The 26,118-nt window shown below is 36.3% G+C and overlaps 1 protein-coding gene and 1 long non-coding RNA gene across 2 annotated transcripts in view; one reads left to right on the top strand and one right to left on the bottom strand.

Moving 5' to 3' along the window:
* The window catches only part of SLC5A7 (solute carrier family 5 member 7), a 22,968-nt gene extending 3,790 nt beyond the window's left edge, over positions 1–19,178 (top strand). The window contains exons 2-8 of the mRNA XM_049651234.1: positions 893–1,006; positions 1,750–1,905; positions 6,169–6,317; positions 9,712–9,855; positions 13,246–13,399; positions 17,069–17,286; positions 18,552–19,178. Coding sequence (XP_049507191.1) covers positions 893–1,006; positions 1,750–1,905; positions 6,169–6,317; positions 9,712–9,855; positions 13,246–13,399; positions 17,069–17,286; positions 18,552–19,178 — 1,562 coding nt within the window. The remainder of the gene's footprint in view (positions 1–892; positions 1,007–1,749; positions 1,906–6,168; positions 6,318–9,711; positions 9,856–13,245; positions 13,400–17,068; positions 17,287–18,551) is intronic.
* Positions 5,956–26,118, bottom strand: LOC125936880 (uncharacterized). Its single transcript, XR_007462161.1, has 3 exons — positions 25,982–26,118; positions 22,303–22,469; positions 5,956–6,370 (listed from the first exon to the last, which is right to left on the bottom strand). It is a non-coding gene; the product is annotated as an uncharacterized LOC125936880 (long non-coding RNA).

Below are 26,118 nucleotides of genomic sequence, written 5' to 3'. Positions count from 1 at the left end.
TACAGGAGTTCTATTAAATAACATCTGGAGAAGACATATTTCTTATTATTCTCTGTGAAATATCAAATATCTTACTAAAAGACCCAGGTTAGAATGAAGAATGCAAGTGGGTATGCGGTCAACATTCAAATTCTAATATCAGCCCAGGTCCTAAGCATATGTTAGGTACTTGGAAAGAAGGAGGAAAAAGATAATTTAAAGTCACTTTAGGACACCTTGGAGTAAAAGTGTCCTCTCTCCTTTAATAATTTAAGACAGTAAGTAAAATGTTAGGATGCAGAACAGCTCTGCCAAAATCCTATGTACCCAGGGTGTTTAAGAAGTGACCCTATTAATTAAAAATAAAATTTTAAAAAATACACACATCTACAACTGTGAATGCCTCTCCCTGCCCCCTCCTTGAGGAAGATAATCGTGATCCATGTGAAAAGATCAATACAATTAAAACAGAAAAACCTTAAAATAAAGAAACTTGACCTCAACAAACGCCAGGCAACACTGTCCAATAGAAATACAATGTGAGTCGCAGAGGTAATGTTAAATTTTCTACAAACCTTTTTTAAAGAACATTAAAAAGTAGAGGAATAAGTATAATGTAGAATAACGTAATAAAAAATAAAGTAGAATGTATTTAACTCAATACATTGAAAATGTTTCCATTTCACCATATAATTAATGCAAAAACAATTATTGAGACACCTTACATTCACCTTCACATATGAAGTCTTTGAAATCCAGTATATATTTTACACCCAGAACACTTCAATCCAGACTAGCCACATTTCAGGTGCTCAGCAGTCACAGGAGGCTACTGGCCACTGTGTCAACGTGAGCAGGTCTGGGGTATGAGGAGTTTGGCAGCGTCTTTCCCTCACTCTTCATTCTATTTCAGCCACCTGGGTCGGAGGAGGTTACATCAATGGGACAGCTGAAGCAGTGTATGTACCAGACTATGGTCTAGCTTGGGCTCAGGCACCAATTGGATATTCTCTGAGTCTGATTTTAGGTAAGTGAAAATTTAAACTTTAGTGACACACTCGGTAAAGCATAAAGAACAGGAGTACAAATAACAAATGAAATAACAAGTCAAATTGTAAATAACTATTGTGCAAAAAAAATGTTACCAGAATTCTCTCAAGTAGGTATTACAAGAAATCAGTAACACTAATGCTTAGATTATTTGGTCTCTTGATTATGGAATATGTTTTTAGTCCCTTGATCTGATGGCAAGAGAATAGTTAATTTCCTAATGTATGATTTTTTTCTTTCAAAAATAGTGTAGAGATATCATTAACAATGAATCAACTTGAATTGTACCTGAATTTCTTTTTGTGAATAAAACTAAGAAAAGGTCAAGAATATTATATAACAGAGTTCCTAATATTTTTTGCCCTTAAAATACTTTTATTGGATTTTGTGCTTAATCAGTGTCTAAATGTTATTCTGGGTGATACAAAGGCATTTTAGCGAATGCCACGCTGGTCCATGTTTTTAAATCTACATGCCTCAGATATACTATTCAATGGCCCTTTCGATGCATACAATGACAAACGTATTAAGAAAGTCATGTTTTGTTACTAAGTATGTCTTGGTTCTGTATTCACAGTGTATTTTAGTCTGGTTCCTCCACACATATAAATGTTCTAAAAAATGTATTTCCCTTGAGAAATTATAACATAATAAAATGTTGGCAAAGACTATTATATTATGAATTTTTTATTTTCTCATAAACACTTTAATTTCTTTTAGGTGGTTTGTTCTTTGCAAAGCCTATGCGTTCCAAAGGATATGTGACTATGTTAGACCCGTTTCAGCAGATCTATGGAAAACGCATGGGTGGGCTCCTATTTATTCCTGCGCTAATGGGAGAAATGTTTTGGGCTGCAGCCATTTTCTCTGCCTTAGGTAAGGACCTCTGCCTCTCTCTGGTTGATGAGCAGCACATACACAAATTTACTCCCTTCAGCCACAAGCCAGGCTACCTGCAGCTTCCCTCACCTGATTTAATGCAACCGTCTCCCTGCTTATGGTTCAGCCCTCTTCCTCTGGTCTACATATGGTAGCCAGACTCATCCTTCTAAAACACAAATCTGATCATGTCCCTTTACTGTCCCTTTCTAAACTTTTAAGTGGGCCCATAAAACTTTTTATGACTTAGTCTCTTGTTTCTTTCATCATCCTCCCCCCCACTCCTCCTTACTTTTCCAGAACTCTAGACCTCCTGTCTTGCCTCTGACACTGTGCAAGCCCAGGTGCCCTCTGCTTTGGACTCCTTTCCCCCCCTACAATTTTGCACATCTGCCTAGAAAACCAGGAAATGTCCTTCAATCTTCTTATAGATGTCACTTCCTTGGGCCAGACATCCTGACCTTGCCAGATGCCTTTCCCATGGGCTTCCTTAGATACCTAGAGTTTTATTTTCATTGGACTTGTCACTTTGTATTATTATGTGCCTGTTTATCTATATCATGCCCAAATCCAACTTCACAAAGGGAGTTCTAAAGTTCTTGAAGATAGGACTTGTATCTTGTTAACAGTTATAATCTTCTCACGAATGAATGAAAGAATGAATGAATGAATGAATCATCTATGGCTATACTTTCTTCAAAAGAGGAGAAGAAGAACAACATTATTTCTTTTCTCAGTGTAATCCCAGTACATCCTAAAGTACTGGGTTGTATATATGTTTAGGGATCTAGAAAATGAATGGAGACTTCTTAGGGTCTAACTTACTACTAAGACCAATTAATGCTAAGAACAACTTATCCTTGGCCCATCAGTTCTCAGCCCACTTGCAAGGTTTAGAAAACAAGATAGTGGAAGATCGGTCAGGCTCAATAATTTGCCTTTTCATCAAGGGGAAATTTCACTGAGTGCTGAGTTCCTTCTTGAAGATTAATAGAGTTGGAAGTTCCATAACCTTCCTCAGTGAGCTATGTCCGTGTTTGATATCCAGGCATCCACGTATGTTTCTCTCCATCTCTTCTTACAAATGAAGATAAAAGGCTTATGTCTATAGCTAGACCCTAAGTGGTCAAAGCAAAAGTAAGATAAGATGAATTTCCTTCTATGGTGTATATTCTATACTACAAACTTACCTTCCGGCTTCAGTATTATCATCAGATCTGACCTCTGTAATGTCAGACATTAGTTTATACTTCCTTTCATGACATTATTTTTTAAACTCCCATATAATCTTATCTTCTTGGTCTCCAACTATAAAATGAAGGGATGATTTGATGTAGAAAAGAAAAGAGTTTGATAGCTATAAAATATTGTAATAACTCAGTGGAAAATGTTGCACTTTCTAGGTACTATATAATAATTCTCCACAACTACCACTGCACCTATAGCCTAATGAAATTATGTGTAAAAATACATCTCCTTTCCCACCTCGCTGTCATTAGCCTACAAGCAATGGTAGTTTGTCATTGGTTTTAACACTAGAAAATGTTGGTTTTAAGAACAGCCTGCTGAGATATTTAAAAAGGAGTGGGCTCAGTAGCTAACAGAATGAATACAAAATGTTCACTTTCATGGAATACAGATCAATTTATGTAACAGAGCCCTGAAGGGAGAGTTAAAATAATAAACTAATATTTCTAAAGTATTTTTGAAATATAAACTTAAACCAAACTCTAAACTTCACTCAGTTACTTATTATTGTATATGTGTGTGTATCTACATCTGTGTGTTATGTCACTATATATGTAAAATGTGTTGATATCTATATATCCCTCTCTACACAGATGCACACACATATCAAAAACATGTATAAAAAACATTGCTGCTATTGTTTGGAATATATGCTTTTGTAAAGAGAATGTGTCTTTCTAAATTAACACATATTTTCTTCAAAAATAATAGTGGGACAATTCAAAATTAGTGTCTATTAGAAATAAGTTGGAACACTTAAGAATAGACAAATATAACATTATCACCTTCTTGTGAATGTGCTGAAACTTAGGAGAATTTTAAACTACCTTCTTGGCATAAATGGACAACATCCTTTACATACATTTTTTTTTAAATGTGTATTTATACTTCTCACAGCTCAAATTCGATGAATTTTTATAACTTTATTGTATGTTTATTTTTATGGCCTCATGATTAAACTAATATTTCACAGCAGATCTGGAAATGTAACTTCAATTTTAGTCACTATAAATGATGGAATTATTTAGAAAATATTTTAGAGAAAAAATTAACCCCAATCTTAATGGTGATAGAAAAATTGGTGATTTCTTTAAAACCACTGAGTTACAACCAAATGGCAGTATTTACCAGGACCCAAGTCTTTAAAATCCTAGTCCAGTGATCTTTTTTTCTGTAGCATGCAGTCTCCCTCCCTACCTTTTGGAGGTATGGAATTAATAAAAATGTCACAACGGTAGAAAGTTAAACAGCAGCCCAAAGAGGCAGGTAATAATTGGAATTTTCATTCCTGAGACATGACTTAGAAATGTTGTTAAAGTCAAGAACCAGACCAAAAGAAGATTGGCAAAGAATCACAACTAAGGTTTCAACATGAAGCAAAAACTCAGTCTGCTATCCAAAGTCACCACCTTTGCACTGATCCAAATTGACCACCTTCCTTCATCTTCATTCTCCAATACCAGACTTATCTTTTTACTAATTCATTTTTACTCATAAAAATAATTTAATTTTGTTACCAAAGCCAAATCACTCAGAAAAAAATTCTTGAAAAATATTTTATATTGTTATCTTAGATCAAAATAGTTTACACTGCTCCTTAAGAAAATGGATTTTCGTCTCTGGTGGTTTGCATACGCTATTAGCATGCATTTGAGGAGTGGTAGCAGAACATAAGATTGAAATTAATGATACAAAAAAAATCACAGATTTGTTGCACGTGTGTTGGGGTTCCTATAATTGCTGTGTTTAACAATATGAAACATAAACTATGTAACTTTTGAAAATGGTGGAGAAAGGATTTGTAAAGCAGCAGGTGAATTCTGAACTGGAAGTCCAAGAACCATAGTGGTCCAGTGTCCCTATCCTCATATTCTCATTGGAAATATAGACATCAAAAACACATAAACAGTCAGAAAGTAAGAAAAACATAAATTTTATTTCTAAGGCAGGTTTAAAATTCTGATAAGGAAAATTACTTAAAAATATGATGTTGAGGGGCGCCTGGGTGGCTCAGTCGATTAAGCGTCCGACTTCGGCTCAGGTCATGATCTCACGGTCTGTGAGTTCAAGCCCCGCATTGGGCTCTATGCTGACAGCTCAGAGCCTAAGCCCATTTCAGATTCTGTGTCTTCCTCTCTCTCTGCCCCTCCCCGTTCATACTCTGTCTCTCTCTGTCTCAAAAATAAAATAAAATGTAAAAAAAATAAAAAAAAATATGATGTTGAAATCTAGGGTTCAATACGTTTGTGTCCTAGCAGTAGGACTGGATTAAATTCACCAGTTTTATTACTTTCTCCTACAATGTTGTCTTAAACCTTGGCACTTTATACCATCTGTCATCTAAGAAAAGCTAGCAGGGGTCAGAGTTAATGCAAAATGGAAAATGAACATTAATTGTAAAATGTGGAAGTGGGTGATTGTGCTTATCTCATGAATATGAGTAGATACATTGCATATATTTAATTAAAGTCTGTTTCAGATAGCTAGTAAAATTATTGTAATTTCTTTTTTTTTTAAGTTTATTTATTTTGAGAGAGACAGAGATAGTGCAAGCAGGGGAGGGGCAAAGAGAGAGAGAGAGAAAGAGACAGAGAATCCCAAGCAGGCTCCACACTGCCAGCCCATGCAGGGCTTGAACTCACCAACCATGAGATCATGACCTGAACTGAAACCAAAAGTTGGATGGTTAACCAACTGAGCCACCCAGGTGCCCTTGAAAGTTCCTATAATGGTATTAAATTTAATATATTTCATGGAATTCTGAGGTCATATCATCAATTTTGGGTGCCCCCACCTATATAAGTTACCAAAGTGCCAATTTCAGGAAGGAAGAATATATTACAGATTTTAAGATTTTGATATGACAATTCACTTTGGCTGTTATCATCCAATACATTTCACATGACACAGAGGCACTACCTGCTGGTACTGAACATTCAGTGTATCCTTGAACAGAAAGTGGAATCCATTTGAGTACCTTGACCATAGCATTCTCTTGTCTGCTTTCTTCAGGAGCCACCATCAGCGTGATCATTGACGTTGATGTGCAAGCTTCTGTCATTGTTTCTGCGCTCATTGCCACTCTGTACACGCTGGTGGGTGGTCTGTACTCTGTGGCCTACACGGATGTAGTCCAGCTTTTCTGCATCTTCATAGGCCTGGTAAGTGGGGCCATTCACAGACTTTCTTTCTTCCTTTCCTTTCCTTCTTCTTTCTAAAAGATAATGTGGTATTTTATACTAACTCAGCAAAATTGAATAGAAACGTTATTTTCCATCATGAGCAATACATAGTAAGTTGTGTATGATTTGAGACTTTAAATTTCTCAATTAATTGGATGAAAAAATGTAGTCATTTAGTTGGATTTTGACAGAAAATATGCCCTCAGTTTAATTCTTAGCAAGGTCTAGGACTTGCTTTGCTTCATGCCCACATTTGATGGAAACTTATGTATGCTCTCCCTTGAGTTTGAAAGCAAAAAACACTTCACTCAGAGTTAAAATGTCAATGTTGGTGCTTACCTGCATTAGTCTTTTAACCTTCCCCTGTATTAGTTTTAATTCCATAAGACTGCTCATAAGACAGAAACTATCCCATTGGAAAAACTGTGGATTTCAATATTTATCATCACTATTTGGGGTCTCGAAACAAAGAAAGGGCACAAGATTTATTATGTATTGTTTGTAAGTTCTAGATTAAATTAGGTAATATACGTGTGTTTATTCAGTAAAAAATACTGAATTATGGAGACGTGAATATTGTTGGTATTATATTAAAAGTGCTTTTGTGTTTTACATGCACATTTTAGTCAATGTTGAGCCTTTGCAAACTCAACATCTTAAAATGTCAAGACTGTATTATTATCCATATAATATCCAATGCCTAAGACAATTCTAAGGTAGTATAAAGAAAATGGTGTGACCACTCCGTGCTGGGCACTGTATTGAGTTCAGACATGTGTATGTTATCTCAGCTGTGTGTCCTGTAGGGGTGGTGCCCTCGTAGAAAGGCCACGGACAGAGCACATTGAGACTGCACATCATGACTCACTTTCCACAGATGATTAAAGCACCCTTGAGCCTCCTCTTTTTTCCTTATTTTTCTCATAATGAAAAGCTCTTCACCCTATGCTAGTGTTCACACTAGACAGTCAGAAAAATTAAGTTGAATCTCAGACTCATTTTTTGTTTTTGTTTTTTTTGTTTGTTTTCTAGCATCATTAATAATGGAGGAAAAAATTTAAAAGAACTGACTACAACTAAAGTTACAGTTCAGCCTTAAATTAACATATGCTAGCAATGATCATAATATTTCCTCTTTTTCCCCTAGAATTGATGTGCATTTCATGGAATTTCATTCACTTATATTTTAATTGAATTCAAGTATATTTAATTTGCTCAATGACTCCTACTTTTTTAATTTTTAAATTGCCGAAAGCAAGTGGGCAGTGCTGAAATTCACAATTCTCCTTAGCATCATCATACACTTCCAGAAATAAATCTCTGTTCAGAACCTTGGAGGCATGGTTGGTTTGGCAATGACAGCTCTCATGATGCACTTGGTATTCTAACAAACACAACCCCAGGGGATGAAGCTATTTATTGACAATAAATGTAATTTCTCATTGCTTTTCATGAGACCAGACCTTAAAATGCACAGGTGCATAAATCAAGCATGCCAGTAGAAAGATGGTAGGGCAAATATATGTGGGTATAAATGTTAGAGTGCTTTTATGCTACAGAATGTAACTAAACTGATAAGGAATCAAGTTGTCTTGGTTATAAGTTAAGGGTCTATTGATCTGACTGAATAAAAGGCCAAGAATGGTTTGTTTTCCAACCTTCAAATGGCTATACATGGATGCATAATTAATGTATCAACTCACACCTTACCATTTCCTTTTCTCAAATTCTCCAATTCTGTTGATTTTATCACCATCCTTGGAGCTCCACAACTGTAAACATGAGGTTCATCTGCTCATTTTCCCTCTCTGAACTCTCTTACCACTCTAATGTAAGGACTGTTGAATCTCTCTTCATAATCCTTTTTAGTACCAATGTCTTTCTATTTCCAATATCATCACTCTATTTCGGGCCTTTACCTGAGTCATACCAGTGTACCTACTGCTTTTTCTGACTTATCCTTCTCCTAAGCTCACTGTTCACATCTAGAAATTAAAATGCAGAAGAAATATACTAAACTCTTTTTAAAACTCAGAAGAAACAACAGGTGTTGGTGAGGATGTGGAGAAAGGGGAATCTTCTTACACGGATGGTGGGAAAGCAACAGGTGCAGCCACTCTGGAAGACATTATGGAGGTTCCTGAAAAAGTTAAAAATAGAACTACCCTGCATTCTAGCAATCATACTACTAGGTATTTACTCAAAGAATACAAAAATACTAATTCAAAAGCATGCATGCACCCTGATGTTTACAGAAGCATTATATACAATAGCCAAATTATGGAAGGAGCCCAAATGTCCACAAACTGATGAATAGATAAAGAAGATATGGCTCATATACACAATGGAATATTAGTCGTAAAAAAGGGAGTGAAATCTTGCCATTTGCAATGACATGGATGGAGCTAGAGAGTATTATGTTAAGCAAAATAAGTCAGTTGGAGAAAGACAGGTACCATATGATTTCACTTATATGTGGAATTTATGAAATAAAACAAACAAGCATATGGAAACAGAGGTGAGCCAAGAAACAGACTCTTAACTATACAGAACAAACTGATGGTTACCAGAGGGGAGGTCAGTGGGGGAATGGATGAAATAGGTGATGGGCATTATGGAGGGCACTTGCCATGATGAACACCTGGTTTTGTAAGTATTTAATTGTACACCTGAAACTAATATTACACTGTATGTTAACTAACTGGAATTTAAATAAAAACTTAAAAAAAAAAACTTAGAAGAAATGCCACTAGCTTCTAGCTGCCTGCAAAACAAAACACCAACCCTCAGCTTACAATTCAAATTTCTCTCCATATATTTATGTTTATCTTTCCCATTTCCCTAAGCCACTTGTAGCCCAAAAGATGTGTGTGCACATCCTGTGTGTTCTCCTCTTTGCCTTGTTCCATATAGATGATCTCCCCATTCACTTCCTTCTTTTTGTATTAGCACCGGACTCATGCCTGAAGGTTTGTGTCACCCACCAAGTTCTCAATCAGGTCTTTCCTTGTCATGTTAAAAATTGGACATCTTTATCTAATTCAAAGAAAACAACAAGTGTTTATATATCAATATACTCAATGTTCTCAAATTTAACATTTTCTTCTTCAAATATTTGTTGACTGCTCTTATATTTGATATGATATGGTGTAATTAAGCACAGGTATAGATAATATGTTAGTCTAACTTTTGTAAATAAGTATTTCATGGCATCCCGCAGAGAACTTAATTCCAAGTTCTCCTCTGTCTGAACAAGAGGAACAACCAAGCTATGTGGTCTATGAGGAAACAAAATATGTGGCGAAACCTTGCATATGTTAAACAGGTAAAAAAAATTGTAGCTTAACAGTCTCATGTCCCTCTTTGGTTGCAGTGGATCAGTGTCCCCTTCGCCCTGTCACATTCTGCAGTTGCTGACATTGGGTACACTGCTCTGCACACCAAATACCAAAAGCCTTGGCTGGGGACCATTGAATCATTTGAAATCTACACTTGGCTTGATAGTTTTCTGTTGTTGGTAAGTAATGCCCTTACCTGAGGAATGCAGTCTCATTTTTCCTAAAATCAAACATATTTTTAAGATTTTAAGACTTATATGTATATGTCACCTACTGGCTCATGTATGTTTCCACACTGACTACTTCCTGTTGGAAGGCTGGAGCCACTTACTGACTGTGGTAGCTGATTAGTGTCAAAGTGGAGAGAGAGTGAAGCCTTCAAGGGACAATGTCAATAGGGTAATATATGGTGTGTACCCATTTCTGCTGTGCTATAAGTGAAGAACACCATGCCCTACCCCCAGGTACCTCCCCAATCTGAAGCCAAGCCTTCTAAAAGCTTTAATTTGTATTTTTGGTTTAGGCATTACAACCCACTTATTCTGAAATAAGTAATCCATTCAGTCTCTAATTACTGAGTAAGTAAGTTAGTCATGCCATAAGACCTTTAGTGCAGACAGAAATTGGAAAAAGAGGTGTCCCTCAGGAAAGATCCCAAGAAAGAAGTCTTGGGAAGTTGGAGATAGCTTGGGAACTTGACAGGACTTTGTGGTGAAGGTGGGGCACAGAAGAAATAAAGGCAGATCACAGATTGAGGAAAAATGGGAAAACCAAAAGAAACTGCCAGATATTGTGATTTTGCTACTTGGAATGGTTACTTACAAAAATAAACACTTATTTTGATTTCAAAGTAAGAAATAGATTAACAGTTATATCAAAATTAAAGGGAAATTGTTTATTTTTTTTCCTTTTTAGAGGGTTCACAATAGTTTGTAATTTCACTTTGTCATTATGGCACTTCGGTAAATTTCAGCCCTGAAGGCAGATTTGTCTGTCCCAATAAGGAATTTCCTGGTAAGAAGACAGGAAAACAAGAAAACAAGTTGTTTCTAGTGGTGGTGAGGAGAGCTTCTTTCCCAAGGATTGTAAATGTATTGGCCGACATTTTTCTAGATTGGATTATAATTATGAATTCAGTGGATAATGGGGTTAAATATTATGTGTGTATGAACTTATATCTGCATAGCAGATATATTTATGGTTACATAGGAGAAGATTATGACAGAGAAGATAGGCAGTTTGTTCATAATCACACCATTGTCTGAGTGAAGGATTGAAATGGAGAATCAAGACCCAAAAGTTATTTCTCCTACACGACACTTTAGTCCTCAGATTTACAGATCTTGAAGATAAGGCTATATATCCAATGACTGCTAAGGTTTCTTCCACTTCAAAAAATTATATGACTAAGTTATGTTCATTCTTCAAAATGCAACACAAGTGAAAAGTGGAATAATAGATAATGAATGAATGGATGAACTACAGAAGGAAGCCTCCAAATGTTTCACGAGTGGTCTCCAGCCTTCCAATTGTCTCTCTGAACTTCCACTTGTCATAAATTTATGATTTATGGACTCCTGCTCTGGATACCTTTAAGGTATCACCCTGAACCTGCTCACTGACAACATTCCTCACCTGGCCCATTGTAATGGCCCTTCACGGTCTCCCTGCAGCAGCCCACCCAAATCTCACTTCTCCACACCCATCTTCCACCTCACCATCAGAGCTTCTGTTTGTTTGTGGAGGTCAGATTTCACCTCACTTACAAAGCTCTGGTGACTTAAATATCCAGAGAGATTGGCATGTAATTTATGGTGTAGAGATTCATATAAGCATCTAAATTGTTGATGAATGTTCATTGGCATAGAAAATGTTAGTGATATACATACATTCCTGACTTATCACAGTTTGACTTAACAATTTCTCAACTTTATGGTGGTGCAAAAGCAATAGAATTCAGTAGAAACCATACTTTGAATTTTGATCTTTTCCTGGGCTGGCAGTATGCGGTACTATCCTGTCTCTTGTGATGCTGGGCAGCGGCAACCAGCCACAGCTCCCAGCCAGCCACGAAGAGTAAACAACATACACTGACAAACATTCTGCACCCATACACCGTGTTGTTTTTCACTTTCAGTCTAGTAATCAATAAATTATATAAGATATTCAATGCTTTATTATAAAGTAGGCTTTGTGTTAGATGACTTGTCCAACTGTAGGCTAATGTCAGTGTTCAGAGCACCTTTAAGGTAAGCTAGGGTGAGCTATGATGTTCAGTAGATTAGATGTATTAAATGCATTTTTGATTTTGACTTCAGATATTTTCAACATATGATGGATTTATTGGGATATAATCCCACTGTAAGTCAGAGAAGATCTGTATTGACTTACAGGTTGCAAACCAAAGGAAAAGTTTTGGAAAAATATAGACTTGAGACATGGATTATGATTTTAGAATTTATTATTTTACTTTTTTTTTTTTAACTTTTGAACATGTATAGCTTTTATAAGGAGGAGATTGTTCTGGAGTCAATATGTAACAAGCACTCTCATTGGCACAGGTGTGACAATGATAAACAGTACATTCCAGAGGCAATTAAAGAAACAACTTCAATACATTGTGATATGGGGAATTCATTCACCAGTTCACTCATGAGCAGTGACTGTATGAGAGTCAGAGGACCATGGCAGTAATCAAGGGGAAGGTATTCCCTTGCCTCCTGTCTCCCACACACCCTGACCTTTAATTAAGCCAAAGACATGGTGGTCTCATAGTTGTTTCATTGTTTTTGTTTGTTTGTTTCTTCTTGTTTTCACATTAGATTCTTTGCCAGGTGCTGCTGTCTTCTCTCTCCATCTCTGCCTAGTGACACCTTCTCAGTGCTTCAGAACTGACTCCCTGTCATTTCTGACAGGTGTTCAATCAGGTGTTCCTGATTGCCATGCAGCTGTATATACTTCTTTATAGCAGGCAACAAATTACATTATAGTTCACTGTATCTAAAATGTTTATGATTGTGTATCCTCAGTAAGAATTTTAAGTACATCCCCAGGCACCTGGGTGGCTCAGTCATTGAGTGACCTACTTTTGGTGTCAGCTCAAGTCATGATCTCATGGTTCATGAGATCAAGTCCCACTTCAGGTTCGGGGCTGACAGCATGGAACCTGCTTTGGATTCTTTCTCCCTCTCTCTGCCCCTCCCCCATGCTTGTTTTCTCTCTCTCTCTCTCTCTCTCTCTCTGTCTCAAAATATATAAATAAACTTTAAAAAAAAGAACCTCCAGATGAAAACAAAGCTAAGGCTTCTGGGCTTCTGGGTAGTTGCAATGCAGCTTAAAGTAGGGAAACCAAAGAATAGAAAAGATTGTGTGATATAATTATGAAGGAAAAAAACTTGAAGAAATTCTTTGCAGTTGAAAATGTGATGATTGCAGTTGAGATGTTTGGCATGTATGAGAGCCATACAAATGACTACTGTGCATGTAACTGTACAACTTCTTATTTAAAAAATACCTAATAGATGTTATTTGCCTCTAATTTATTCTGAGTCCCTGCTGTTCCCATGCAGATGCTGGGTGGAATCCCATGGCAAGCCTACTTCCAGAGGGTCCTCTCTTCATCCTCAGCCACCTATGCTCAAGTGTTGTCATTCCTGGCAGCTTTTGGGTGCCTGGTGATGGCTTTACCAGCCATACTCATTGGGGCCATTGGAGCATCAACAGGTATATCTCTTGCAACTTCACTAATGGACCCACTGAGGCTTCACTGAAGTGACCAATTACCACCCAACCGGCCTCCCTCCCCCATTTTCCCTCTTATCCGCACATAGTTTGATTGTTTCTCATCATATTCATATACAGACATTTGTTATAGCACTCAAACAATTGTATTTTAGCTCCATGCCTCCAAAAAGTGTTTGATTGCTCTCCCCACCAATAAAACATTTGTGAGCATGCCCTTCCCCGCCCCCCCTTGCTGGTATACTTATCAATTGTGTCTATGTAATCCTGTTAGCAATGTTTCTCAACCAAGGTGCACATTGACATCATCTGGGGAGGGGAAGGGACTCTTGAAAAAAATACCCATTTCTATCCTGCCCCACAGGGATTTTATTTTAATAATCTAAGATGGATCCTGAGAGCAGTGGTTTTTAAAGCCTCTTGGTGGCTCAAAGTGCAGCCCAAGTTGAGAGCCACTGGCTTAGAAATTTACCTGACACCTACAGACCATTTTGAGCTTGAGATTCCTGATTTACATTTTTTATAGTTTGCTAATTACAAGTTTTCTTTCTTGGAGAAATAAATAAATAAGTTTTCAAGATAAAGATAAACTCAAGGCACTAAGTAACTTAGAGAATAATTTACTCAAAATCAGTAAAAAAAAAAAAAAGCATTATGAAATGCTTATCTCCCAGTAGCCTCTATCTAGAACATTTTTTAAATCTCACCCTTAATTTTACTGAACTTGTTAATTACTCTTGATGCTTATATATCTATGCTATGCAGCTTCCAAGGGTATTTCATGAAAATACAACAGAATAATCCAAATTCAAAGGGGTCCTGTAGGTAAAGGTCATTAAAACAGATTAAAGAAGCTTACCTTTTACTCTGCTGTGTTTGTAAAGTTGATACAGGATGATACTCATGTGGATACTTTTATTTTCAATTAGTACAGCTGTTTATTAGATTATTTAACTTTTACAAGAAGTAGTCATGATTCATAATGTACACTCTTAATTCCAATTGTTCATCCATGACATAAACAAACACTTAACAAGATGACTGACAAAGGTGATTATGTGCCTTTGAATAAAAGATAGCATTTATGTCACAATCAGAAAACAGATCCGGCCATCAGGAGCACTCATGCATATGTGCATGTATGTGTGCATGTGTGTATGTGTGTGTGTTGTAGGGCAACACACTGAAAAACACAATGTCAGCTATTTTTTTGGAATAGGTTCATATTCTTGGTTGTTGTTTCTGGTACCATAATATCTCAAGGAATGCTGTAAAATTGGCTTCAACAAAGCATGGGTTTGAACTGCAGTGGAAAATGGGGGAATAAAAAAATAGTAGGATCCAAGGGAAACCACTCTTATTCAGTCCTGTACTTATGCCATCAAAGAAGTTCAGCAAATAAAAAAGGAGCTATAGTAATGTACATTTAAAGATTCCATTTTATTCTTCAGCATATAATGGTACAAACAGTAAAGAACTATATATTCAAAGACAAACTTTTTTGTTTGTTTTTCACCACTATTTTCTCCATCTTGTGTGGTGCACAACAGGATATTTTTTGTAACCCTTACAATGAAGCCTTCATAGCCATTCTGTGAATAATATGCAAAAGCATATTAGCACAATGCAGAATTACCTTTGTTAAAAAATAAATTTAAAGATGTAATTCCTTCTATGAATTCTAGAGTTCAGCAGGCAAACATATCATAAAATTTAAATGATCTTATCGCATATTTTACTAGTGGTTCACCTGAGATTCTGTTGGAGAAGCATAGTATTAATGTTGGTGAGTCTTAGACTGCTAATTGATAGGTTTTTATAATTCAAAACACTCAGTTGTATGAAAAATTAATGGTTCATGAAATCAAGCCCTGCATTGGGCTCTGCTCTGACAGCACAGAGCCTGCTTGGGATTCTCTCTCCTCTCTCTCTGCCCCTCCCCAGTTCATGCATGCACACTCTCTCTTTCTCTCTCTAAATAAACTTTAATTCATAGATACATGCATAAACAATGGAAAATTTTGGAAAATAATGCTGACCGTGTTTAATTGATCATGCAATTCCTTCAATTATGATAAAAAACTTAAATTTTCTGAAATAAAAAAAGTACAGTGTTTTATTTTCTTTATAGTATCAATAGCAGGAATAATTTCCAAGTTTCAAATTTTAAAACTTAAAAGCACATTTACCTATTTTATTTTTTCAAAAAACCTTTTGTATATTTCAAGAAACTTCATGTTGCCTACTTTAGCTTTTTAAAAAATGTTTCGAACATTTACATACATTCTTCTCTGTATGAAAATGTACAGTTGTATAATTTATGTATGTAGTTTTTCTTCTTTTTTCTTTTTTTTAATGTTTATTTATTTTTCAGAGGGGGGGAGAGAGAGGGGGGGACAGAGGATCTGAAGCAGGCTCTGTGCTGACAACAGATAACCTGATGCAGGGCTTGCTTGAACTCATGAACTGTGAGATCATGACCTGATGCTTAACCGACTGAGCCACCCAGGTGCCCCATGTATGTAGTTTTTCTAAGTCAGCTTCACAGTGTTATTTTGTGAAGATCACATAAATTGATAGTATTCTGTAATTAAATTTTACTCCAAAGGTCAATCTATCGAATTAACTATAATTTGGTGAATTCCCAGATTTGGCTGAATATTATCATCATTCAGACATATGCAATCAGAATATTTCAGGATAGGGATGTAGGACTCTGCATTTTAAAGGCACGCATGAGAGATCCCAATGTTCATTCAGGTTTGCAAAACACTGGATTAATCCAATGGTGATTCTTCCTTTTATTTCTTGCTTTAACAAGATCCGACACTTGCCATCCTCTGCCCATTTTTTTCCTTATCCTCACAACTATCAAACTGATTCATTGCTTTTAATAGCCTGGCCCACAGACTTAGCCAGAGATGTGCTGCAAAACATTGCCTGTACACCTCTGATGTGCATGCCCTCCTGCTTCCTCAGGAGTCCTTTTGCCTTTTATGTTTTGAGTTCCATTACATGGAGTTCAAAAACCTCCTGAAAATGTCAGCCTCATACCTGCACTTTCTACTCAATAAAACAAGGACTTTGCTTTATCTATCATGCCTCCTATTTCAAGTAAGTGGAATTCAATGCAAGAAGGGATTTAGTTGGGAGAAAAACAATGCTGAGGGAGCTCCAAAACCAAGTTTTGGAGGAACTTGTCCCCTCATACCTCCAACTGGCTGAAGAAATAATCTATGCTTTTGTTTTATAACATGTTTTCTATGTTTCTGTACAATTTGATGTCACAACTGCAGAAAAGAAATAGATAATAGGCAGGTAGTAGATAAATGAATAGATAGATGATAGCTGGTGATAGACAGATGATAGATGATAGATAGGTAGATAACAGGTCTTGTGAATAGGGCTAAGTGTAACCAAAACCCATTAGAAGCCAGAGTTGAATATAAGACCATTTCACTTGACCAGTACATGGATTTCCTACCTACTTAGACCAACGTACCTAATTATACTAATTACACTTCTCTGATCAGACTAATTCATACATTCTGAATTTATTTCAAAAGCTCCCAGAGAATAAGATGACCCCCAAATGGATAAAGAGCATGTGGTTCTTTAGTTATTATTATATTTGTCATTTCTATTCAATAGACTGGAACCAGACTACATATAAGCCTCTAGATCCCAAGGACAACGATGAAGCAGACATGATTTTACCAATTGTTCTGAAGTACCTCTGCCCTGTGTACATCTCTTTCTTTGGTCTCGGTGCAGTTTCTGCTGCTGTTATGTCATCAGCAGATTCTTCTATCTTGTCAGCAAGTTCCATGTTTGCCCGGAACATCTACCAGCTTTCATTCAGACAAAATGTAAGAACAGTCTTTTCCAGTGTAGCATTATTGCTTTTGTCATCATTGCATTTATTTTATCTGTAATATTATATATTTACTAATATCCTATATTAAAATCTGACCCTACTCTGATTAAGCACACAAGATTAAATAATGCTGAATTTTATTTATGCTGTATATGAATATTTTTAATGCATGTTACTATTCATGTTAGTACGTAAGGGAACAAACCAACGTAAGCATTTTTCAAGAGGTACAGTCATATTGCTACAATTCACATTTCTTGTCTTTCTAATGAAAGTAATGAAACCCAAAACATCTTAGAAAAACTTTGAGTTTAATCATGTACTATAAGAAACTTGAAGCAGAGCATGGTGAGTACTTTATTTTGTGGTCATTTGTGTAGCATCTGCCCCACCCTTCACTTGAACTCCCAAGTCCATGTTCATGAGAAAATAGCCTCTCAGTGTGATTGTCCTTAATGAATCAAGTGGGTGCAGAACAGGGCTATTGTGTCACTGGACAGCCAGGAGTTCCTGCCCACCTTCTTCCTTCACTAAGGCTTTGTTCTTTGTTTTTCCCTAGTTTTCTAGGTCATAGTTAACAAAATGGCCCCACATGTTTTTAAGGTGGCTGGCCTTAAAGATGGTAGGACTCCTAGAAGAGAGGAAAGAAGGGTGGGCCATACATCCTCCTGGCCACATAAGAACTATTCCTTAATATGAAAAGTACGTGAAATCCTCTCTTCATTATTTTTTTAAATTTTTTTAATGTTTATTTCTTTTTGAGAGAGAGAGAGACAGAGCATGAGCGGGAGAGGGGCAGAGAGGGAGACACAGAATCTGTAACGGGCTCCAGGCTTTAAGCTGTCAGCACAGAGCCCGATGCAGGGCTTGAACTCATGAACCATGAGGTCATGACCTGAGACGAAGTCAGTCACTTAACCAACTGAGCCACCCAGGTGCCCCATCTCTTGCATTATTATTCCCCTGTGACAGCACATAAGCTCCTCTCACCTCTCCCCCTGCATATTCAGAGAAAAGTGCAGCTGACCTGTGCTTCCTGCACAAGACACACAGAAACCTCTCCCAAAGGCCCGCCAGGGAAGCCACCTGGATTGCTTGCTTCCTATACTGTCGTTTAGGTTGGTTTTGCCTGCAATGAGCTATTTGAACCAGGGGAATTGTTTAGACCTGCTTTAAAGCACAGAAATGCATTTCATTCTTCACTTAAATGAGCCAGTCCACTGTGTGAAAAGCTGTCACTGTGGCATTTTCTTGCAGGCATCAGACAAGGAAATCATCTGGGTTATGCGAATCACAGTATTTGTGTTTGGAGCTTCTGCCACAGCCATGGCCTTGCTGACGAAGACTGTGTATGGGCTCTGGTACCTCAGCTCAGACCTCGTTTACATCATCATCTTCCCGCAGCTGCTCTGTGTGCTCTTCGTCAAGGGAACCAACACATATGGGGCTGTGGCAGGTTATGTGTCTGGCCTTTTCTTGAGAATAACTGGCGGGGAGCCATATCTGTACCTGCAGCCCTTGATCTTTTATCCTGGTTATTACCCTGATAAGAATGGCATATATAATCAGAGATTCCCATTTAAAACCCTTTCCATGGTTACCTCGTTCTTATCCAACATTTGCATCTCCTATCTAGCCAAATATCTATTTGAGAGTGGAACCTTGCCACCCAAATTAGATGTGTTTGATGCTGTTGTTGCAAGGCACAGTGAAGAAAACATGGATAAGACAATTCTGGTCAAAAATGAAAATATTAAATTAGATGAACTTGCACCTGTGAAGCCCCGACAGAGCATAACTCTCAGCTCAACTTTTACCAATAAGGAGGCTTTCCTCAACATTGATTCAAGTCCAGAAGGGTCTGGGACTGAAGATAACTCCTAATGACCCCATCCACATAAAATACTGCTTTCACAAACAGAGTGTTATAGCAGGCTAGTCCAGGAAAGATGGGTTGCAGCATATAAAAAATATACTTAAAAAATAAACAGCATTCAGGTGGATAAAAATCCATACAAAAGTGCAGTTGCACAAATGCAAGCCAAGTTAGAAGGAATCATGTATGAAAGCAACAGATTGCTTTCTCATCGGTATTTCTCATCCTCGTTTGATTCTGACTCTAGATATTTTTGTTAAATATTCAAAAGTGAATTAAGCCCCACTCAAAGAACAGAGGGTTAGAGTATTTATCTTTATTCAGAAAAAAGAAGTAGGTATGAAACAGCCAAGGAAATTCAGTAGACTTGATCTAGACCTTGTCTGCTAATGCACTCACTAGTGGGTCTGGTTTATTTTCATGATGAAGTTCAGAGAGTAACTTGCCATCACTCAAATGAATGGTGCAAGAAATTAATGGGTGATTGTCCTGGTGTCCTGACGGTTAACCTATTCTTGCATCTTCTTAACTAGAACATTTGCTGAATATGCAATTTGTTTCTCTTTGTAGTGACACACATTATTCTGAGCACAGGCAAAGCAAACACATATGCAAAATACTGTGTCGTGGAATTTCTTTATACACAAGGTAATAGGAAAAGTAGAATCCATCTTTGTAGAGGAGCACTGGCTCCTCTGAGTGTGCCCAACAGCTACCATGTGTATTGAGAAGCATACCTAGAGTATGGAAGGCATGATTATTAGACAACCTTAAAGCAATAAATCAAGAAGGCAATTAAGCAGAAAGTGACAAGAGCAGGTTTTTGTCTTCATCTGAAGTTTATAAAGTTTTGCTTCATGATGAAAGAAGTAGTGTCCCATATTACTATCTAAATTGGTACTGGAAGTGACATTGAGCCTTATCTAAGGTGAGATAACAGTATAGTGCCAATTAAGGTTAATGAGAGACAAATGGCACCTCCTGATAAAACTAGAAAAATAAAACCCTCTCAATTTTGGATATTCATTAGTGAAGATGATTTAATGTTAAGAGAGTGACTCTGTGGCACTTTTTGCAAAAGCCAGTCTTAGGTACTAGACAAATCATCACTACAAAAAGTAGACAGTGAATTTTAAGATGCAGATGAAAGAAGAAAATAAAAATAAGTCCTAAAGGGAAAAAGCCATCGATTTTAACATTTGGTGTCCACATAACTTTCATGAGGTTGGTCATTAAATATTATTTTGCTCCTTTTCTGGAGTTAAAAACTATGTGTGTGTGTGTGTGTGTGTGTGTGTGTGTATATACACACACATGTATATGTATATATTTATATTTATTTATTTATTTATTTATTTAATGGTTTGTACCATTTTAGAATTTTAAATGCTTTCCCTGTAGCCACATTATAGAAATAATCAGAGCTATGTCTACAAAAGCAGAGTGAATTGATGAGCTAAAAAATTATCTGAGCATTTGATCAAATAAAGAAAGGCACCATGACTTATTTAAACTAAAACATTTTGTCCAAAAATGTTTCTGTTTTGCAATTCATAGACAAAATGAAGTTAATTCAGTGTTCAACGTTAAGTATGAAATTGTTGTTCAGGAAGTTACCATTCCTTTTTTAAAAAATTGTAATTGCCTAAAAGCATCAAATGACACATGAGATAAATTCACAGGTGATTCTTAGAATATGAATTAGATAATTCTACCTGTTGTAATATCCCATATTTTAATGCTTTATCAAAACTTGATGGAGAATATGATGTCGCATTCAGAATGTTTATAGAACATCATCTATACTTTGGGGCATCTGGGTTACTCAGTCGGTTAAATGTACAATTCTTGATTTCAGCTCAAGTCATGATCTCACAATTGTGAGATCAAGCCCTACATGGAGATCCACATTGGACATGAAGCCTGCTTGCTTAAGATTCTCCCTCTCTCTGTCTCTCTGTCTCTGTCTCTGTCTCTATCTCTATCTCTATCTCCCTCTGCCCCTCCCCAGGTCACACACACTCTCTCTCTCATAAATAAAAACATCATCTATACTTAAATAAAAAGAATTCTTTTTACTCATCTATCTGCTCAGAATCTACTCCATGCCTATTACCCAATAGAGCACTTGGAAGGAGCACATTTTTGGAAGTGGTGTGGGAATCCCAAGGTTCTCAGACATGGATGGAGAGAACTGGGCATGAATCTCACTAAGGACAAAGTGCAATGATGGAAACATTTGGCATGGAAAAGTGATTAATTGTTGGGGACTACAGTTCCTGATGCATCTAGTCTTTCCAATGTACCATGCTCTCCAACACACTGCCTGAATAATTATTTTTATGCACTCCATCACCCTAAGTTTTTGTACAACTTATTTATGCATCAGCTTCCATAGAAGACATCACCCATATTGTAATAGAGTAAGCGGGCATGTAGAGTCTCTTTGAAGATGTTATAGTTCATAATTTTGTTGGGCAACAGTTGTCCAAATATGCTCAATATGTGCAATAACCATATTTAAATCCAGTGAAAAAGAATAAATATTAACAATGAAAATTTCTTCCACTCCACTTATTTTGTAATAGTATAAAGATAAAAAGGGAAAAAAGTTTAACTCATCTAAAACATTAAAAACTAGGCAACTTAAAATGATGTAAGCCAATAAAAAATGTTCTTTTTAAAAAATTTTTTAGTGTTTACTTATTTTTGAGAGAAAGAGGCAGAGACACAGAGTGTGAGTGGGGAAGGGGCAGAGAGAGACACAGAATCTTAAGCAGGCTCCAGGCTCTGAGCTGTCAGCACAGAGCCCGACTAGGGGCTAGAACTAATGAACCGCGAGATCAAGCTTAACTGACTGAGCCACCCAGGCACCCTGACAATGTTCTATTTTTATTTGACACATTATTTCATACCTACTCTCAAACTAGATTTATAAAAATCTAATTTAGTATAAAATACACTTACAAATGTGCTAAATATTAACAAGATGGTTTTTTAAAAGGACAAAAAAAATGTTGACGATCAAAAAGAATGAAACAGCAATCACAGGATGTTTACTTAGGCTCATTTGCATGCATATTTCTCCATTTCCAAGGAAGAAACAAAGTTGTGACATGCAGAAGACAATACCTTATGCTCATCCCTCGCTCTGTGTTGACATCGTGGGCAGTGCTGGAGGCTTTGTATACTTCCAGCTTTGCTCAGTGGACTTAATTTTCAAAAATCCATCCTCCATGAAAATAAAACGACAGGAACATTTTAGACACTGGCTATATATTAACCTCTGGAGGCAATACCTGTGGATAAAGCATTAGAATAAAGCATATATTTTATTTTCATACTTCTACAATAATTGTAACATGTTTCTTGGATGATTTTAATGTGTTTTTTTCACACATATTTTCTAAAACATCAAGCTTGGACTGAAATGTCAATAAGCCTTCAAACTCTCAGTGTCAAAATTCAACATCACTGCTACAGTTAATAGTAATGAATTTTATGTGAATGTAAAATGAATGTAAGCCTGAAATAAGTGAATTTAGTGGAATGGCTATTAGGTTTTTTAATTTAGAAATAATGAATTAACATTGTACTTTAAATATAAAGTGTAACATTTTCTTTTTAGTCTTCGAGAAAATTTACCCTGGCATAATGTATAATTTATTATAAGTTTGCTCCTGAGCAGACAGATATGTATAATGGTTCTAAATATATATTTTTGTCTGTCACAATACTATATAAACTATGCTTAAATTAAGTAGATTTTCAGCTATACATGTAAATGTTTTCAATGTAATGATATTGTATTAAATTGTCCTGGTGAGATTCAGGAGATCATTGTCTAGGCTTGGCTTTTTGGGGCCCTCTCTTAAAAAAAATATAAGTGGTGCTTCCAGGCAACTATGCAATAGAATTGAAATAAACCATCTCATTGCTGGAACCTGTATAAATATGAAATGGAAATGTTGCACCTTGTATAAATCTTAGGGCAATATATGAATATCATGTCTCAAAACAATGTGAATTATTTTTCCTGGAAAAGAAGTTCTGCCACCACACACAGTACTTTCTTTGAATCAAAGAAATCAATAGACAGAATATCTCTTCCACTAATACCAAGAACTCTGCATCTTAAAAATCAAATAGCTGTTTGATAATTATTGACCTGGGATACACAACCAATCACTAAGAACTGGTTCTCATTATTCTCTATGTGCTTTAATATCTCTCACCTAACTCTATCAAAGTGTCTTTAAACGTGTAACTATATATACCCTCAGAAGAGCCTTGGCCCCTTAAGCCTAAATCATAAGCATGTGTGCCTCTGGGTATATAGAGAGAAGAGGTCTAAGATGAGCTTCAGGATGAATTAAGGAAAAGAATAAATAGTTATAGGAGGAAATATACCAATTTGTCTGCTATCATGGACCCACTACTGGAGAGTCTGTATTTTGCTTTATCACAAATCTATACTACAGAAAATTAGGAGCTAGAAAAGACAATGTATATTGGAGCCTATGTATGCTTTCTTCATTTTACTCCTGTATTAAGAGAGTTTAATTTGATCATGAGCACTCTCTTAAGGCAGATATTCCAAGAGATCCAAAGAGCTACAAAGCTCTTTGTAGGACAAAGATAAGGACAAATTATTACTTCTTCATTTTTTGTATAGTGACCCAAAGAAGAACCCCCAAATGGTATTATTTAATACTCCTATTATTTAATACTTTGGAAAGTTTATTTATTTATTTTGAGAGACAGTGAGAGACAGAGCATGCAGGGGATGGGCAGAGAGAGGGAGAGAGAGATCCCAAGCAGGCTCTGCACTGAGTGCAGATGTGGGGCTCAAACTCATGAACCGTGAGATCATGACCTGAGCCAAAACCAAGAGTCAGATGCTTAACCAACTGAGCCACCCAGGCATCCCTCCTCATATTTAAATTCTCTATAATCAAAAAGCATATGGTAAATTTGTTTTTGTTTTTGATTGAAAAGCTATGGTTCTATATTTAAAATAAGTACCGCCCTATGTACTTTGAAGCTAAAATGCTGTGTTGGTTTATTAATTTTGAACTAGAAGCAGTTAAAAACATAAACCAGGTAGGACCCAAAGCCTGATAATAAGAGTAGTGGATACTAATGAGAGGAATAAGTGAAACCCCCCCTGGTGTTGCTACAAAATTCAGCTGGAATGAGTGAGCCATAGCACTAGAATGGCTCAGACTCCATGGCTTTTGCCTCATTGTGGCATAACCTGGAAGACACTAGGTAAGAGTGGAAAGGCAAAGTAAGACACATATAGCTCCCACTAGTTACTTTGCCTTAGACTGAGGATCTCAATGGTATGACCAAGCCACTTAACCTCTGCAGCCCGATTCCCAAATGAAGATTGCATTTATCTGTTATTAGGCTGAAGTTATATGATAACTAAATGGTTAGGTGGTTAGATAGAACACAAACAATGTAAAAATATGGAAATATAAACATAGCACTCCAACTGAGAAAATTGGACAAAACCTATCTAGCTATTTGGGAAATTATTTTGCCTATGAATCTTGTCATATTCAACTAGTTTTAAACCTGGATTCTAAATTAGGGATGAAGAAAGAAGAGTCATGTTTTGAAATATATTGAGTTACAGGTTATATTTGCTTTATGTGGCTTTTCAAGGACCTAATGTAACAGAATTTTAGTGCTGTTCTGCATGCACTTAAATTATGGTCCATGGATGAATACAAAGTTAACAAGGAGTGACTAAATCTATGGGAAAGTTTATCTCATTATTCATGTGGGAATTTTCAGGCAATACCACCTACCAAGAGTCCTTTGTGCTCAGAGTAAGGAATGGAAAGTCTATAGGAGGTTTGTAGGCTTGGAAAAGTCAATAAAAAATTTCTTTAATTTAGTTATTTTGTATATTTCTGATCATTCCATTTAAAAGCATCACATAACTCAATCATTTTTTAAGATAAGAAAAATGAGAGGAGATTGAAAAAGCAAATTGTGTTTTTTTAAAAAAAAACTACTCAAAGCTGGCCTTCGAAGCTCATAAATGTTAATCCTTGGGCAGGAATGGAAATACGCTGGTGGATACCAATAGAAATTAACATGAAGTTTAAAAGCATCAGGATCCAAAAAGTATTGCAAACCATATTACTCTATATAGGTTAAAATGTCCCAAGAACAGATGGCCATGGGCATAAAGTGTGAGCTATGACTTAAGTGCAAGGAACAATCTGGGCTGAATCCATGCAAAGCAATTGCAGCCCAGACCACATTTGTCTGTGTTCACAGAGCGTGAATAGATACAATGGATGCCGCATGATTTATTTTCTGTTACTTAAGGTTGAATCAACATTTATCCTTCAGAAAAAAATCTAACCCACATTGGCTTCCATTTCATAACAACTTACTTTTCATTTTATTTCAGTTTTTAGAATAAAATTTCTATTAAATAACACTAAGTTTAGTATTTCCTACATTTTACTTTTTGGAGAGAACTATAAAGCTCCAGTAAACCACTTGCTACTAGAGATTTTAAAACATAACATAAAATAAACCCATCTATCTGACAATGGCCTTATGAATATTTGATTCAGTCTTCTGTTTTTACATCTATTATTTTCAAAATAATTCTGAGATCACTGTTTTTAGAAAGATGGCTAAAAGGAAAAAGTTAAAATTAATTTTAGTTCACTTTACTTTCTAATTTAAGAAAAACTTTAAAGAATTTTAAACAACATAAGCTAAAGTAAAACAAGTTTTCAACATTCATGTTGATGACCTATTAGAAATTTTACTTTCTTACCTTCATCCCAGTTGAACCAAGGAGTTAGGAGATGGTACCCTTCATTCGTGGTTTAATCTTGAATGAGTTAATTGACCCTTCATGGTGCCAAGTAATTTTTTGTAAATGATGATCTTTAGAGTATAACTCTAACTTGG

The sequence above is a fragment of the Panthera uncia genome (genome assembly GCF_023721935.1).
Source record: "Panthera uncia isolate 11264 chromosome A3 unlocalized genomic scaffold, Puncia_PCG_1.0 HiC_scaffold_11, whole genome shotgun sequence".
NCBI classification, from domain to species: Eukaryota; Metazoa; Chordata; class Mammalia; order Carnivora; family Felidae; genus Panthera; species Panthera uncia.
This window is presented reverse-complemented; position numbering and strand designations above follow the sequence as displayed.